Source organism: Acipenser ruthenus, chromosome 25, assembly GCF_902713425.1.
Source record: "Acipenser ruthenus chromosome 25, fAciRut3.2 maternal haplotype, whole genome shotgun sequence".
NCBI lineage: Eukaryota > Metazoa > Chordata > Actinopteri > Acipenseriformes > Acipenseridae > Acipenser > Acipenser ruthenus.
In genome coordinates this window covers 18,439,452-18,457,829 of record NC_081213.1, presented here as the reverse complement: position 1 = coordinate 18,457,829, position 18,378 = coordinate 18,439,452, and the positions used below count along the sequence as shown (strand labels likewise).

General features: G+C 37.7%; 1 protein-coding gene across 2 annotated transcripts in view; it reads left to right on the top strand.

The window, feature by feature from the left end:
• LOC117413862 (MICOS complex subunit mic25a-like) overlaps positions 1-18,378 on the top strand; it is a 108,293-nt gene that overhangs the window by 40,689 nt on the left and 49,226 nt on the right. For both annotated transcript variants that reach the window (XM_059000172.1, XM_059000173.1), the window contains one exon: positions 14,942-15,012. In XM_059000172.1, the coding sequence (XP_058856155.1) occupies positions 14,942-15,012 (71 nt within the window). The remainder of the gene's footprint in view (positions 1-14,941; positions 15,013-18,378) is intronic.

The window sequence follows — 18,378 nt, the reverse complement described above, 5'->3', positions numbered from 1 at the left end:
AAAGCTCTCAATCAGATTCTCTCAAAGGGCAAAGTGTTCTCGGAAGCAGGGGCAGTGGCTCATAAATAAATGGAGGGTTCCATCAGTTTTATTACATAAGACCTGTGTTTATATTGATGAATAACTATGGGTGCAATTCTGTTTTGTCTTATTATGCTGAAGACATTGATGTAAATGGGTTTGCAGGTATTAGATGGAGGTGGTGCAATGTTAGTCTAGCCATGCTGTGCTGTTTCTCACTTTATGCATTCCCCTGCTCGGGAGAATATTCTTTCGATGGCGATACACAGTACAGTAGTGAGGATTGGGTGAAGAGGTTGTATGATGAAACCTTTTTTGTTTTTGTTTTTGTACATTGTTCTTGGAAATTTTAGAATCTATATCTACCTTAATTTCCTGAAATGTTGTACATTTGTTACTGATATTTTTGCTGTTGTTTTTAAGTGGTCATCTTTACTTAAGGGATGTACATCATTTTAGCAAATAGTTTTTTTTAACACTGTGTATAAACACAATAGGCAAAGAAATATAGTGTATAATAGATATTTACTAAACCTCTTCGTTAGCACAATTGTTTTCTGTAAAGAAAAAAAAATAACAATTGCAATTCTAAAATTCATAATAAACAACTGTCATGGACACTTGAACAAACAGACTAGATTCTCAAAGCTATTTATTCTAGACTTATAACTGCGAAAAGAAAAAAAAAAAAAACACCCATTCAAATTATAAAATCAGTAACAAGCTAATTATAAGCCCCTAAATTAAATATATGAGTTATTTGTGTATACTTTGGAAGCTTTATTGGGTGCTTTTTTTCATTTTTGATAAAAACGGAGCCATTGACGATTTGGAGTACCGTATCTTTGAGAATGTAGCCCAGTGTGTTATTTGTCCACAGTAGTATATATGCCAGCTGTTCCATGAGTTATATACATGCTGGTGACAGTCTGTTTGGACTGAAACATGTGTGAGTGTAATTCACATCTTCTATGCCCTTTTAAAATAAAACTTTAATAAGACTTTTTCTTGTTTATTCTTTGTCTTATCAATTAACGGGTCAATACCAAATTAAATGCACAGCAAAAATATATACCTGGGACCCTGCCTCTGAAATCCCATGTGATGTCTGTAGTTTTTTAGTCTGAACTGGATTCATAAGATTTCTCAGTGTTTCTTTATTACATTTCCAGCTTTAAACTGTTCAAATTGTGTGAATGCGGGACCTTTTTTGCGTTAGTTTTAAAAGCCAGCAAAAGTGCATTTTTCATTTAAGTGCTAGATATATAGACTGCATGTATGGTCCGGTTTATTCTTGCTTATTAATAAACCTATTTTTATGCAACTTGCATAATTGGAAAGAAAATGTCCCGGTGCTGCTAAATGCACCACCTGCAAGCCACGACTACTGGTACTACATAAAATGATTCACTTGTTTTCAGGCGTGTGTTTCAAGGGTTTAACCTTGCTTCTGATTGGTCAATTTCATTCCAGTTGCACAAAATTTTCTCAAAGCGACGTCACTCGCGTCTGGTGTGGATACTCCCATTTGACTCCAGTGACTTCAAAGTTATTTGCTCGCGTCCAATGTGGACTGCACTACTGTCAATGGCCTGGAATTTCACATTATTACAGATAGAAGGGAGTTTCTTCATATCAACATTAAAAAAAATAAACTCAAAGGATGGATACATTATCAATTTTATACCTAAACAATAACATTTACTAAAGACAAGCTGAAAAATCACAAGTAATATTTACATTAAAAGGCTCATGGCCTTTGAACCAGCTCAAGACAGAGCTTCAAGAAAATGATTTGATGTGTGATTAACATGCAAACAAGCATATTACACTTGTCCTATTCCTGGAGGACGTGGGCTGAATATTTTTTATATGTCATTCAGGTTAAAGAAGCAAAAATAAGTTTGTTGTTAGGCTTTTGTTATGTGTTCATTATTTGTCTGACGAGACGTCAAAGAAAAGAATAATAACACATTGTCTGTCTGTTGGTTCATTTTGTGCAAACACTGGAAATCACTGGAAGATAATCAAAATATACTGTTAGGCAGGTCTCAGTTGTCTTTCAAAATTCAACACGCATTGATATTCAGTAATGGGCAATAAAGAATGTTCTTCAGACATGTTAATATAGGAAGTATATATTGTATGTGTCTTTCTAGGTTTGTACTGTACAAAAAAATAAACACCTGCCATATGTTGCACACACTTTTGGGCCATTCCCGCTCAAGTAGAACACATTTGTGGTTGAGAAAATGATGCTAGGGAACGTGCATGCCGTGGCAGAGCTTTGTAACTTATGTAAGCCCCACATGCTGAGGTTGAAGTGTCTGAAGGTGGTAAAAATGCCCACTGTGATGGCCTTTGACCACATGTGGTGGATGATGTAGTGACTTATTAACTGATAAGTTAATGATACTGACATCAGCATAAGACCCACACTTACCTCTTGACTACAGAGCTTGCTCTTTACTTGAATGGTAAGGTGTTCATCTATGAACCAAATGGTTTGTGGTTTTTACGTCCAGCCCTTGCCTTGCCATTCATTTCAATGGACGTCAGTTCAATTCATTATAGTTGTACCCTATGGGAAGAATCTTGACCCCTGTGGTTGAAACAAGTAATTAAATATCCATGTTCTTTGCAGTATTGTAGCTGTAGCTCTGTATGCTGTCTTGTGAGACAAATGATTCTAACGTCGCTCGTAATCCTTGAGTGGTCGCAGTTACAAGCTCAAAGTTTAGGGGAATGTAATGCATCTCCTAGGGCTGATGAGTTAATAATACGGACATCAGCTACTATAGAGCTTGGTCTTCAGTTGAATAGTAAGACATTCAGCTGGTGTCTGGCTGTTGCCTTCCATTCAATTCAGTGGTCTGCGATGACAATTCATTACCAAGACAAATACCTTTTATTATCAATTTAAAGCAGGTTTAACACGCTTTCCAATGGAAAACAATTATTTGCAGCCAGTCACTGATGTAAGAGGTTGAGTAACCCCAACTTGTTGCTATAGCTGTTTAAATACTGTAACTGTAAATTCTCTTTTTATTATTATTATTATTATTATTGTTATTATTATTTGAACCGGGGACCTCCTGGTTACAAGCCCATTTCTTTAACCACTGGACCACACAGCCTGACAACTTTTTACACTTATAACATTAAAATCTGTTTCAAAGCTTTTTTTCAAAATGGCCGCTGTCGTGCACGGGGGTTTAAGATCTGTCACCTAAATCGAACATGTTTTTTTATTGTTCGTTTACTCATTCACAATTTAAACAAATGTTCAAATATTAATATTTTGAATAGGCTGTAAAAGTACAATTCGTACCTTTTTTACAGTAAAAAAACCCCCCAAAAATCTATGGAATCAAAATAAATCAGGTACCCTATCAAGTTCCCTATTGAAAGGGATGAAACACTCTTCTGTACACTGGAATGTGTGTTATTTCTTACTGATGCCTTTGCACTGGTTTCTATTGATACACTAAAACAATTCTGTTCATTTTTCACAATTGGTCGTTTTTGCCACCAAATACATTTCAAGCAGTGTTTGTTTGCAAATTCAAATATTAACTTCAGCACTACCTTTGGATGTGAACTAGGAAATGGTCTGCCTGTGAAGACAGTCAAAAGTCATTCCAAGTAGGATATTCAAATCATTGTGACGGGCATCAGTATGTGAAAAGACATGTAAAATCAGCTTTCTATTGTAACTTCTTCAAGATGAAGCCCAGCTTCCGATTTATAACTGAATAATCTGAAAAGCAAGTTGTAATGGTATTAAAGGAACAGAATATGGCTGTGGAACAAAAATTAGCATTTGGTGCTTTTTTTCGGTTCTAATCCCATAAAGCCTACACTGGGCCTGCCTGTTCCTCTCTCCTCTTCCCTTTCGCTCTTCATTCATGTACATTATAAGCAGAGCCTGTATTTTCCGTGTCACTGATGTTGCAAAATACTTTGAAGCACTTGAGCGTGCATAAGAGATAATAATCCTCCAGAAATCCTGACAGTTTGCGTGACGTACTGTTCACAAATCAGCAGGCTGTCTGTCAAACTGGTAATTCTGGGAGTATCTGCACTCTAATAGTGCCGGGGAAAGGTATTAACTGGACAAAGAAATAAGTTAGAACCCTTGAGGACAGGTTCAAGCAAATGCAGTCAGGTTAATATGACATTTTATTTGAAGTTGGAAATCCAGTATATCTAACTGGTATTTAATTCAGTTTTAAAGCAATGTCCTGAACTGTTTCATTTACAAATATTTCAGATGAATGTGACAAGAGCAACTTAGTTTGGATTTTCTTAACTAAACATTATTTTTGTTGTTTATATTCATGTTGCATTTCTTATTTATGTATTTTTACCAATTCAGGTTGGTATTTCTTATTATTTTGTACACCCACCAGAGGCAGAGTCTTAATTGTTATACTCTGGGGTACCAAATGTATTTGCAGGCGAGACAAGACTCTGATAGCTAAATAAATGCCACAGGGGGCTTTAAACCAGGATAACTGAAAAAAGGCAAAATACATTTATTTACATAACTGATATTTCTCACTGTGACAGGGCAATGGCCCTGCACATGGAAAGGGAGTTTGCAGGTGTGTCCCAACAGAGTCTCGCTATAAGAGGTTTCAGCTAATACACCTCGGGGCTGCTGCAAGGTTATAGGACTAAAAAGGCCATGCTATGAATTGTGAAAGCCGAAATCCTCCGATAACTGGAAACGGAGCTTTGAAGAGAAGAAGCCGTCGCCGCAGACGACCGTGTGTTTAACCGGGGTCAGGGTTTGTTTAATTTTATAAGGAATAAGGATTAGTGTAAGGCTTTTAAGTCCTTCATATATGTATCGGAGCGAGGTGTGTAAGCAGGTCCTCCCTTGATTAGAGAAGTAGTGCTCGCCGTATCCATGGCAACGTTTGTTTGTAGTTTGTTTCCGGAGTTTTATTTTGCTTTTTGTGTACTTGCTACGATTGCTGGCAGCATTGCATGATTTTGTATTTCCTTTAAATAAATCCTGCATGTCTGAGCAGTGTTGTCAACATCCCTTCCTCATGACTTTCCGTGTCTGCCAGCAGATACCCCACCCCCCCCCATCACACTCAACCAAAACAAATTGGACTTTAATAATAAACTGCCCATTTAAACGCTATGTGGTGTGTCTAAAGGAGGTCAGGTGCATTACACTTCAAGCAGGAATATTTCAAACTGCTACGCAAAGCAAGTCTTCAGTTATACCCTACTTTATCAAAAGTGATGGTATTTCATTTTAAGGAAAACAAACACACTTAATATTTTAATACTGCATGAGCAAATGTACAGTACCTGAATGACATTATTCATCTATGTGACATTTCTCTGAGATAATTACAGTCAAGTACAAGCAGTGTGGAAGGTGCAAGGTTTTTCAGGAGCGATTTATAGTATGTTTTCTCACTGAATTAATTCTTGATGTAACGCATGCTCTTCACAGTAATCTTAGACTGCTAGTTGACTACCACAGCAAAGCAACATTTAGTTTGCATTCCATGCCTTGCTGATGATCTTAATTTACAGATGAATGAGTCATTGGCCTGTATATCCTAAAAGGTTGCTCTGTGTGTGAATGAACTTGGTTGTGACAAAGGTATTTCGATTGACTGAAAAATCCAAAACATTGGACTAAGGGGGACTGTAACTTCCTTATTCATGTCTGCCTTCAGTGTCAGAACCAGTGGTAATCAACAAGTCGATTTAAACCTAGCCCTATTTACAGTCTGTGTCATGCTTTGAGTTTACCTCCTCCTCCCCAACCTCAAATCTAAATTTCACCACAAGTGCCCTGTTAGGTGAGAGTACATAAAATCAACCCAAATACCATGATACCTGCTTATGTCAACTGTTTTTATTCTATGATAAAAATGTGTTTTAAATTGCAAGAGAAGCATTAGGAACCTTTTGTCATCAGTCCTCAACAGTTTGAATACAAACATCTCAACCCTAATTGGAGTAAGATAAGTCTGGACCCCACAATGCTTGTAGATGTCATCAACAGATAACACAGGTTAAAAATAAAATGAACTTTGAATCTTTTCAAATGTGGCAATCTTGATGAGTATATCTCTATCTTTTTCAACAACCAATATTTACATCTGTGCTTTACCGCTAAACTTAAAAATTCACCTTGATGCTGAAAAATGAAACAGTCAGTTCTTAGAAATAAAATAAATGAAAAGTTTGCATAAAAGTGAAAACTAAAGAAAGAGCAAGCGTGGGGCAGCTTCAGAGCCATCAGGATGTATATATAGACTCGGAGGAAGGCACTGAGTTGATCAAACAACCGTTAGCAAGTTTCTTGACTTCTAAGCTTTACGCAAACAGAAATAAATACATTACTAATAGATTGGGTGGGCAGATTCAGCCTTGCTTTTAAGTTGTATTTTCTTTTCAAGGTAGCTTCGTGTTATTGTATAATTGTTGTGCATCATAGAAAAGGCAGCGATTGGCTGCTGTAGAGCCCAAGCATGAAAGAGCCATTGTGGCATTGGGAAAATATACCATTAAAAAACGGAATATGCTAAAATCTTGCTTATGGCCACGTCTCAATTAAGACCACTTTTTTTGCTCCTATTGATGGCAAAATATAGTCACATTCAATATGAAGGCCACCCCTTTTTCAATATAAAGACCACAATCCTCAACCCAATATGTTAAAACTAATAACTTTGATTCAACATAGCTCATAGCACATTTAATTGAGAAGTTTTAAGAACTGGCCCAAAGTTTTGTGCATTTTATTGGTTCAAGTAATACTTAAGAAACCATATATATAGCCACTTCAATGTAATTGAGAGCTGTCCTTGCTGTTATGGTGTGGGATGCGTGTTATAGACTTGTTGATTTGCAGCTGAGATTTTCAGAGCTATACATTGAGTCCGGCGGGGTTGTGTGACTTATGTCACAACATATGAAGCAAAGCAAACTTATAATGATGCGGTAGAAGAAATTGATTTCCCTTGGGTCAAGTGAAAATAAGGTCTGGAAAACAAACAAAGATAAACCTCCAAAAGGTCCGCTAAGCATGTTTTGCTTCATAATAGCTTTTAAACTGGTAACTGTTTAAAACAAAAATGCAGGTGTTGATTGAGTAGACAATAATACAATTTTAAAAATGTAACAATCAGAAAGCCATCTCATTTGTCCTGATAATTAAGCTATAGATTGGATTGCGGTGAGCTGTGACAATGCTGGTGGATCAGTGCCAATGATAGCTGTGACAGTAAACAGAGAGAGAGAGAGAGAGCGAGAGAGAGAGAGCGAGAGAGTGAGAGCCATCAGGAACGAGGGTGGGCCTGGCAGACAACAGCTAAAGGATTAGGACTAGCAATCCGACTAATTCCCTTCAACACCTGCCTGCTTCCTGACTTGTGTTCAGAGTAGCAGCATCCTCTTTTCACAGTTCTAATGTGCTTAGAAACATGTTCATGTATTAAGCTTATACCTCCTAACTAGTAATATTGACAGTTTTTTATTTGTTTGTTTGTTTTTGTTATTTAGCCCAACAACACATGATGATGGTTTGTGTAGTTTTGGTTTTTTTTTTGTTTTGTTTAAGGGCGATAAGTCACTAGTTGTTGACTACTTTTATGTTTCTAAACATCAACCAGATATGAAATGTTAAATTATGGAGCTGCCTTACGTTAACAAACAGCACAGCTACAATTTTATAACAGCACTTTGAAGGAGCCTTCTTACGAATGCTTCTCGCTGGTGTACGAGACACATACTCTGGTTCTCATCCCTGTTGGTGTTACTGGACACAGAACAGAAAGTGTCAATGGAGTGGCATTATGGATCAAATGGGAGCCAAAACCATGTTGCCTTATAACTGGGTCAGAAGTATAAATTGCCACCTTATAAATGGGGAGCACTATAGTAACATATGTTTTCCTTTTTCATGTTTCACTAAAGTTGCCCAGAGTAGCAATACTGTATCACCACGGTTTCTATAGGTTATCCATTAGTGTTTTATTGATTGGATACAATTGACACATTTTAATCTGTCTAGTCCTCACTCAACCACAAATGGGAATGCATATACCCACCAGGAGATGGAAGAGCGACTGATTTCGGTCAGATCGTGATCATTAACACCAGTTAGAAAAGTAACCCTCTCTCCCATATGTTCTGTGAGACGAAATGATGGAAATAACAAGTGATTTTATCAGTGAACCCTCATTATATGTTTGCTCAATGGGTTTTTTAAGGAACATTAGTTTCTCCCCATGCTGTATCTCACCCTGGAGACCTGATCTGAGGCATGATGGCATTACATAAATTGAGTGGTCTGCTAACTGTAATTAGTCGACAGTAGTGTTGCTGTCTAAAAAAACATCACCTGACAACACTTGTCTTTTACGCCTACAGGCTTGCATTGGTTGAACTTGGTTGACAAAGATAACGCAATGTTAATTAAAAAAAAATATTTTTCAATATCTTTCTGTTCACCACTTCAGCTGTCTTCAATTATGAGATCCTCTTTGCCGGTCCATTAAAAAATATTAACATTTAAAAAGCAGTTATTTTAATTGACTCTTCAGAGAATACTCTACAGAGAAATGCTCTGAACCATGGTCTTTCCGGCTCTCCCAAAAAATTAAAAAAAAAATAAAAGAAATGTATATTTGTCCCCAGTAATGGACTTAAGATTACGCTGTGTGCAGCTGGAAATTATTCAGACTATTCACCGAGATCAGATAGTGTGAAATATGAAAATTGCTCGCGAAGCGCTTAGGGAAATGATGGGATTTTGGAAAGTTCAGCAATGATCTCATCAGTACCTTCTTATTCTTATTTTACATTTTGTAAAAATAATTGAATTAATGAAAACACCCTCCCTTTAGTTATTTGCAAAATTACTGGATTAAATCAAGGCTCTTAAAAAAAGCCACTAACATTAAAATACTTTAAAACAGGGTTTTTATCACTACTTACTGGTCATTGTAGACTTGATCATTTAAATGTGCGTGTTTCTTAAAGTTGCAATAGATTCCTTAAATCTTACCTGTCATGCACTATCTTTCTCTAGATAGGTCTCCAGTGTGCAAGAGGTTAAGTGACTTGCTCAGGGTCACACAGTGGCAGAGGCAGAGGTGGGATTTGAACCAGTGACCTTCTGGTTACAAGTCCTAGAGTTTAACCACTGGACCACACTGCCTCCTAGTCTGTTACCATTTCACTTCCTAGGCTGTTTCATCTCAGCAGTGTGTCACAGGCTGCAAATTAGTTGTTTTTATTGTCTGCAAAGAAGATAAACAAATAGCAATGCTTAATAAAATATATGGAGATTTAAGATTTGTAATATGTAGTGTTTAGGAAAAAAAAGTAGTGTCTAAGACCACATGAGGAGCCTCAAGTAAACAGTCTGAGCAGCTGATGCACTGCAGTAAAGAAAAAGTAAAAAAAATCTGAAACTATAGGCTTGAGGTACTTCAGCTGAGGACTGTAGCCTTAGAAACACCGGTTATTAGGGAAGCTCTCGTGCCCTCTCCAGCTAATGCATCTTGGTTATTAATACACTCTGCGCTTCAGCTTTGTTAGGTCATCTGCTTCATTTCCTCTCCCCTTTGAAATATTCTGCAGCTTTATTTTGCATAACAAGGTCGGTTTGCATAATGAGGTAGCATGCAGCTCTACTACTGTTATGCAAATCTTATTTTGATGAGCAGTCATAGTTAATCAGTGTATTATTTCCCAGCTCGCTGCAGGTACACTGTCTCGCTAGGCAACTGAAGCTTGTGAATACCACGATGCAAAAGAAAGTGAAGCTATTCAGAGTAGACATCATTTACCTCACGTAGTCAGCCCAGTATGAGAGTCGCTGCCTTGAATGCAGCTTATTTATTTAAAAATATATATTTTTTTATTTAACGGTTACTGGTTTCATGTCATTTAACCTTCACAGTGTGTACTACGCAAAAGCCCAGACTTTCCTGTTGTGTAAATCTTACCTGTTGTCCACTTCCAGTTCATTTATATAGGTCTCAAATGTGCAAAGAAACACATACAACACTTAAACAGGTATTTTTATTTTAAAACATAAGTGGTACTACACATGGTAAATAAATCTCTGTTTGCAGGCTTTCTGACCAATTCACCTGCAGGGTAAAATTGTCCTGCCCTTCAGTGGCTTCTTTCCTGTCGTAAACCAACCAGCTGCTTCCCCTAATAACTGATGTGCTTTTAGCCAGTAACATGCTTTGACCCAGAAAACACTGCTCAGGTGAAATGACCTAGGGAAGTCCAAGTGTAACAGATGACCTGAGAATAATGCGTTGAAAAGATGCCACCAGATATGAACAGAAAAGAAATGTTTCCTATAGCACTTGTCTACCAAATCAGACTGCATTTAACGTCATTGAGGCTTTCGTTCTTCACTTGTCTTTTTCTAGTTGCTGTGTAATATTCACTTGCTGTTTGCATGATCCTCATTATAGAAATTTCTAAATGTCATTGCAACTATGCTGAACTGATTTTACAGGGGATAATGCACTTAAACATGCAGGCCTGTGTAACAGGGTGAGGGTCAGAGTTTACCCCCACTCACAATCACATTATCCTCTCAGGAACACGGAGGTCTTTAGAACACAGGAAACAGCGCTTAGGTATATTTATCTCTCTCTCTATCTATCTATCTATCTAGAGAATTTTTTTTTTTTTAAAATTTGGAATCGCCAATTATTTTTTTCTCCCCAATTTGGAAAGCCCAATTTAATTTTTTATTTCAACCCGGCTCAACGCTGCAACCCCCACGCTGATTTGAGAGAGACGAAGACGGACACACGCGTCCCCCAAAACGTGTGCCGTCAGCCGTCCGTTCTTTTTCACTCTGCAGGCCCGCAGGCATCCAGCCAGTCTACAGGGGTCGCTGGTGCGCGGTGAGCCGAGGAAACCCTGGCTGATCTAAGCCCTCCCCACCCGGGTGGTGCTCAGCCAATGTTGCGCCACCCCTTGGGAACTCCCGTCCACGGCTGACAGTGGAATAGTCTGGACTCGAACCGCCGACCTCCAGGCTATAGGGCCCATCCTGCACTCCACGCGGTGCGCCTTTACCGGATGCACCACTCAGGACCCCTCACAGGTGTAAATATTTATTGTGGCACTGGATACTTCACACATTATGACAACTGATCCTCACAGACTAACAGGTTGTACATACAGTGACTGACATTTACAAGACAATCTCACGACTGATCACCTGATACCTCCCTCTAAAGGAAAGACACAGCATTAAATAATCCCCAGCCCTGCCTACTCCTAAGAGGATTAACTATTCAATAAACATTTACACCTGGAATGATTTTATACAAAAATAAACTATTATTTAACATTCATACTGTTACTATAAACATTCATCTATTCTACTTTAAACAGGTTTCTTCTGCTTTATATGTATTTGTTTAACCTGCATGAATACTGTCTGTGTTTTCAAACACGATCGTTAAACTAGTCTATTGTTTACTCGTTATTATTTTCATTATTATTCTCTAACTATTACCAGTAAAGACTAGAAATTAGCATTACCCTTCTCTTGGAAGATTACTGAACATATGGCTAGAACAAAACCCTTGTCCCACATGTATAGCTACGGCAACTTCATTAAGGGAAGTACCCTGATCTAAATACAGCAGTACAACGTCATATATCAAATACACTTGATCAACAACATGCACACTGCATAATAAACCACGGCTCTATCGGCAGTAGAATAACAATCATAAATACAATAACATGCATTTCAATATTACAGCCTACATCCCATACAACCACACAAATGCAACCTATTTCAGTGGGGGCAGGATGTCTCAAAAAGAAGACATTAATACACTGCTAACTCAACCCCTATTGATGATGGTTCCTTCATGCTTGCAGGGCACAGAAATAGTACTATTAATGTACAGAGAGGGCCAAAAATGTCAACTTCTCAAATGATCGTCTTTCTTCTTGGAAACACACATGAGCTCCAGTGAGCGTTGAACACTATTTAACATTGCAGGCTTTCCAAATTATCCATGCAGAGAAGAAAAAAGAGGCAGTTACTGTGCTGTACCGAGTCGTAATTCCAAACCCATAGTTGCTACGCAATTGCAACTTCCTCTAATTGCCTGGGAATTTCAAGTGCTAGGCTTGCCCCCAATTGCCACTTAGAAGTCCACCCAGTAACTATCTCTGGTCATTTACATCAGTTTAGGAAATGTTCAGGAGCCTGGAACGCAATCTTTGCGCAGCTTACTGCAAGTCTGAATCAATATGCCAATTGAAGTTGATGCCTCTGCAGCTGTAATGATAAATTGCCACCATAGCAGAACCTAATTATAATTTAGAAATACAGATTGTATATAAAAAAAAAAAGACACATTTTATTTTTCTTTGCCAAGAGAATTGCTAAATGTTAATTTTTTTTTATATAATATTGATTTTAATGATCTAATTTCATGTCATAAGAATGCTGCAGTACCCCCTAATGATGGTACATTTTACACTAAAATGTAATTTGTGTCTGCTAGCTACATTTTTCAATGCATGCTATTCTGTTAATTGTATACGTTCAGAAAGCAGAACTTGTCAAATTCTTCAACCATTTTGCAGGAAATCCAGAGAGTTGAAATATATGTAATTCATCTAATCTGTAATTCATCTGATTGACTAACCCAGGACTGGAAGACCCAAAATGTTGTCTAACAAGGATGAGCAATATTAAGACAATAGCCTTAAGAAATAGAAAGAAGACAAGCGTTGAATTGACAACAGAACTGGCAGAAGACACAGGTGTCGTTGTCCATCCATCAACAGTACGGTCACTCTTGAAATCGGACGTAAAGGATGTGTTGCAGTAAGAATACTTCTGTTAAGAAAGGGGTACAAAAATATGCACAAGAACACAGAAATTGGACTATGGAACAATGGTCAGAGGTGCTTTGGACTGTTGATGCATAGACAACGACACCTGTGCCTTCCGTCAGTTCTGTTGTCAATTCAACACGTGTCTTCATCTATTCCTTAAGGATATTGTCTTCAAATATTTCTCATCCTTGGGTCTTCCAGTCCTCGGTTTGTCAATTACAGTTGATGTTTCTCTGTACTTGTTGATTATGCTTTGGATACCACACCTTGAAAATCAAGTGATGTGAGCTACTTCACTCAATGTTTTTTTTTTCTTTATGCAAGTCAAGGTTGTTATAATAGTAGAACACTAGTGGAGGCTTTGAGTAAATTGTTGATGCTCATAATGTGTCAGAGTAGAAAAATGCAACATGTCTAAGACTTTTGCACAGCAGCGTGTGTGTGAAAAAGGAAAACAGCTGTGTACCAAAAGGAGCAAAATCAAAAAGAAAAAGCTAATGTAGGTGCACATGAATATGAATATTTGCTAAATGAAAAATCAATTATATCAGGACTACAAGTCCTTCTTCAGGTGGAATTCATTATTTTTACATCCAAAATGTTTTCATTTTTGTATTACAGTTATACTTCCTTTCAAACCTATATGTAATGTGTATGTATGTGTTAGAATGTACAAGAGCTTCTAATGTAACTATGTTACCATCACAAAATGAGGATCATAGTCCATTAAATTAGTGAAACCTTTTTTTGTGTGTGTGTTTTGATCTTTTCCTTCTAAGTAACAACCTCGACTATGGTTAAAGTGAATATTTATTAATGATAATAAATGCTTCTGTTTCTGCAAGGCATTGTTGTATTTGCTGTAACATTGAACACTAATGAGGCATAGATGCTAATTCACTGAAGACTCACTGTATTTAAGTGTTCTCATTTGTCTAATCTCTTTGTGCCAGCTCAAACAAGTTAGAGATATTGTACAAGCCTTCATTCTAGGATAAAAAAAAAAAATCTGATATTGGTAGTGGGCCATAGCAATAGACATGGGACATGATACTTACTTGATGGGACAAATTTGTATGCGATCATTCCCCAATTATTACAGTCTAATTTCAGGTGGAACATTTCATTGAAATCTGTTTCCAGAAATGCTGCTTTGTGTCATCACATTAAAATGTTCATATTTGCAGTCTTGAATTCTGCTGTTCTGCCCGTCTGTATTACATGTCAGGAATACAGTAATACTTGTCAACAATGCATTTTGCAATACAAGTAGACATAATACCATCTACCTTGTAATTATGTGTGCTTTGTATAATTCTCTATAATTTAACAGGCATATTAAGAAATATCATTTTTCAACCATAGCTGCTTCTGACAAAACTCCCAAAAGCAAGGGTGAGGGCAGCAGTATGATGGCATTTATGAATTAGTAAATGGAAAAATCTCTGTACAAAATTACAGGGAACAGAATTTACAGTGGCCCAACTCCAGTGGCCAACCACCTCAGTGTTCCGCTTTAGAAGACCCAGTTGTAGAAAAATGATATTTTTGCTTGAATAGTTAGAGAGCCTGGTAAATAATGATCTGATCCGAAAAACAATAAAAAAGAGCGATCGGGATCACAATAACAGAATATTAAACAAGTATCAGGTTATGAAAAGGTAGTTGATGGAAAGTGACCCTTAAATGCGTCGTGTCTGTCTCTTTACACTGCAGCATGTGTTACACAGCCCTCTGTGTGTTCAATCCTAACACCTATCCAACATATTATTCACACCCGGAATGCTGTTTTGATCTACATTTAACCAAACGTTTATAGAGTAGCTTCTATGTCGTTTGCTCCTTCTGTTGTAAACCGGTTTCCATGATGAACTGTGTCAGTGTGAACAAAGTGTACAGTGTTTGCATTCTGGCGCTTCTGCAGAAAGAAAATGATTTGAACACCTACATTGCTTTACTGTAATGTTTTGTAAAGAAGTCAGTCGCTTTGAAGACACTTCACAACAGTATTGTATCCTATTCTTTCTTCTAGAACATTGAGTACTACAAGCTGACGTCTGAACAATTCCGCGAAGCAGCAACGCAGGCAGAAGCCCATGTGAAGTAAGTCATTTTAATAACTGAGCAAGACTTTGCCTTTTAATCCAGGAATCTGATCGCTCTGAGAAACATTTTCTCTTCACCTAATTACAAAATGCCTGGAGAGACAGTCAAGACTTATATGCAGCAGTCTCACAGGTATAATGAGCAGGTACAGTGCTATTAACGTAGAGTACAGCAGAGGGGTAGGACAGAATATGTAATATCTGTCCATTCAGATGTTGTCAGCCTTTATGCCAAAATTGAGAACAAATACCTCAAGCATTCAAGAAAACTATATTCGGATATCACATTTTCATACTGGAGTAAAAAGGAAAAACACCTTGAAAAGCAAAAAAGTCTTGTTTAATAAAACAGCAGTTTAGGGACATGCTTATTGCAGTACTGGCACTTGTTAGCTCACTGTATCTGTCTGTTTTAAATATTCAATAACTCTTCTGCCTGCATTTATTACTCCCGACACAATTTCTTTCAGCTTAATGTTATTTCTATCTGTGCATCTTTAATCCGTTGCCCAAGGCACACTCTCCCTCTCTCTGTTTCTTTTTTTTGTGACTTCGATATACAAGGCATACAAGGATTATTTGGGCTGGCTACATGCAGTGCCACGATGAATTGTAATTTATCTGCATTTATAACCATATTGTTTCCTAATACATATCTCTAGTAAAACATGCTTTAGCCAGTACCAGTACCGTATTGCATGCATCTGTAGAATACAATGATTAGAATAACCAGCTTCACTGCAATTAGCCTTATAAAGGTACTGCATGGTGAAGAACCAGCCCCTCTCCTGAACTGCAATACATAAAGCTATCATCAGCCATTTCATCGTCATTAGAGCAGGGGCAGTGCATGGGAGCTGGGAATTGTATGCATGTTTACATCATCTGAGCATGTGAACAGGTAAAACTACTAATAGGTAAAAAGCATTCTTGAACACATGTTGAAGCTTCTGTATGAATGCAGCTGAAGCAAAACCATGGAGTGCATCCAGCTGACTTCATGGGACCAGTGAAGCTGATCTAAAGAAGAATGCAAAATGGCAACTTCTAAAACAGCTTGACTTCTCTTCTGTTTATACTGCACTTTTTCATATGGCAGTTTGACAATGGCAGTGTATGTTGTTGGTTATGACAGCTTTTCACCTTGTAGCGGTCATGCTGGCATTTCACTCACGGTAGAGTGATCACAGGATAATTGTTAATTTACTGAAAGAGTAAAATGCTTAAAGAGATGCAGATCTGTGCAAGCCACTCACAATCATATCCTCTGTTTTCTGTCATTCCATTTGGGGAGTGGGGGCAAGTTCTACTGTAATATAGAGGGGAGATGTTGAATTTGAAATGCGCAACACATTTGTGGTACAGTATACCATTTATATTATAGAACATAAGGTCTATATAATTGATCTAAAGTGTTGTTAATATCATTAAAAGAGGACTTTGAGAGAACCGGCCTCTCTAAGAGAGTGTGTATTTTTGTATTTTAAAAGTTAGTAAAATGATTTGGTCTTAATTTAATATTTAAACAGTGGCAATATTAAAGTCATTGTAGCAAAAAAAAGAATTCCATACATGGACTTCCGTTAGCTACATGGGTCTAAAATGTCCCGTTTTAAAATAGACATATTGTAGCACACATGTGTTGTTTACTGGTGTACTTATTTTTGCCTTCATTCAGTAGCTGATACAGTTTATTCACGTGGTTCTCTGTTCACCTATTTCAATAATGTCTGTTTTGCAGTCACTTGGCACAGCATTTTAAGTGGAGGTCTACCTACAGTATTATATCTTAGATGCCTAGGGTTGTATTCTACATTTTTAATGTAGATTAACATTCTGTTTTGCCTTTTTAATTGCCTCTCCACATTGGTGACATACATGTAGAGTGGAGTACAACTTGAGGATTGTGTTCAGTTAATTAGAACTGCAGTATAACCTTGTTCTGTCTGCATTTGCTGTGCAGATGGCAATGGGATTGCAAATACCTTTCAAACAATGAAACTGTTCTGTGCTCCTCTTTAGATGTTGCACCTGGTAATTGACTGCACCACAGTATTTAGGCAGCTCCTCTGTAGCTGATTACTATTTGACATGCAGGATACATGCATGAGGCCGGTGCTGTTAAGTGCTTCTGACATAATAAAGGGAATCGGAACTGTGTGTCTGCAAACCAGCCAGCTGTGGGTATGTCAGTGGCTGCTCCTGGTTAAATAGTCTGTGCTCTTGTGTACAGTGCATGTTAGAATGTGAGAGTGTTTGAAAAAGATTAGCTCAGTTTCCTATATGTTTCCAATAATCTAATGCATTCCTTAAACAGCTTCAAATTACATTGTCTTTGTTATTTCCTTTTTACTGTTCCTTTACCAATAATTCAATAATTCTTGGTTCTTATAGAAATGTATTTTTCTTTTTTAAGGGGCTTTTACCTGGGCTCAAGAGCTGGTCTTCTGTTCTAGTTGCCTGCTGTAATGTAGGGAAGATCAGTGCTGTAGAATTAATAGCCAGTGCCATCTAGTGCACAGCTGTGTATTGCCAGCAAAACAAAGGAAACTTGATCAGTGTGTCAGCTCATGGGAAGGTGCTGGCTGTTATTTCTGTAAACATATTGTGTAACTGTGTTTTAAGCATTATATATAATATTCATTTGGGATTCTGGATCCTTATATATTTAAGGTACTTTTTGAAAGGGAAAATAGGCAGCAATTATTATTATTTGTTTATTTAGCAGACACCTTTATCCAAGGCGACTTACAGAGACTAGGGTGTGTGAACTATGCATTAGCTGCAGAGTCACTTACAACTACGTCCCACCCGAAAGACGGAGCACAAGGAGGTTAAGTGATTTGCTCAGGGTCACACAATGAGTCAGTGGCTGAGGTGGGATTTGAACTGGGGACCTCCTGGTTACAAGCCCTTTTCTTTAACCACTGGACCACACAGCCGCCTAATTGTATTCCTAAACCAGTTTTCCAGTACATCACTCACTCTCACACTAACTACTCCGTAAGGGGTGATATGGTGTTCTAACCCTAAGTAAATATACAATTAAGCAAATGATAGAAATGGCTTGTGGGATTGTGGTGGAAGGTCAGCTACTTTGTATTTCTCTGCACTGACTCCATATTTTCTTTCTGAGAAATCTTGATCTGTTTCAGAGCACTCCTGTCCAGCTCAGTAAAAGCCGACCACTCTTCTTTTTAATTTAGTCACAGACACTCAGAGAGCCGTGACACAGGCACGGTTTAGCAGAGACAACACTCTAATCTCTCCAGGTGCAGAAAAGAAAATGCCATTTCATTCTGAACTCTATTAATACACTCACTACGGAGGGGATCACACAGCATTCCCATAATACTGGACTCCA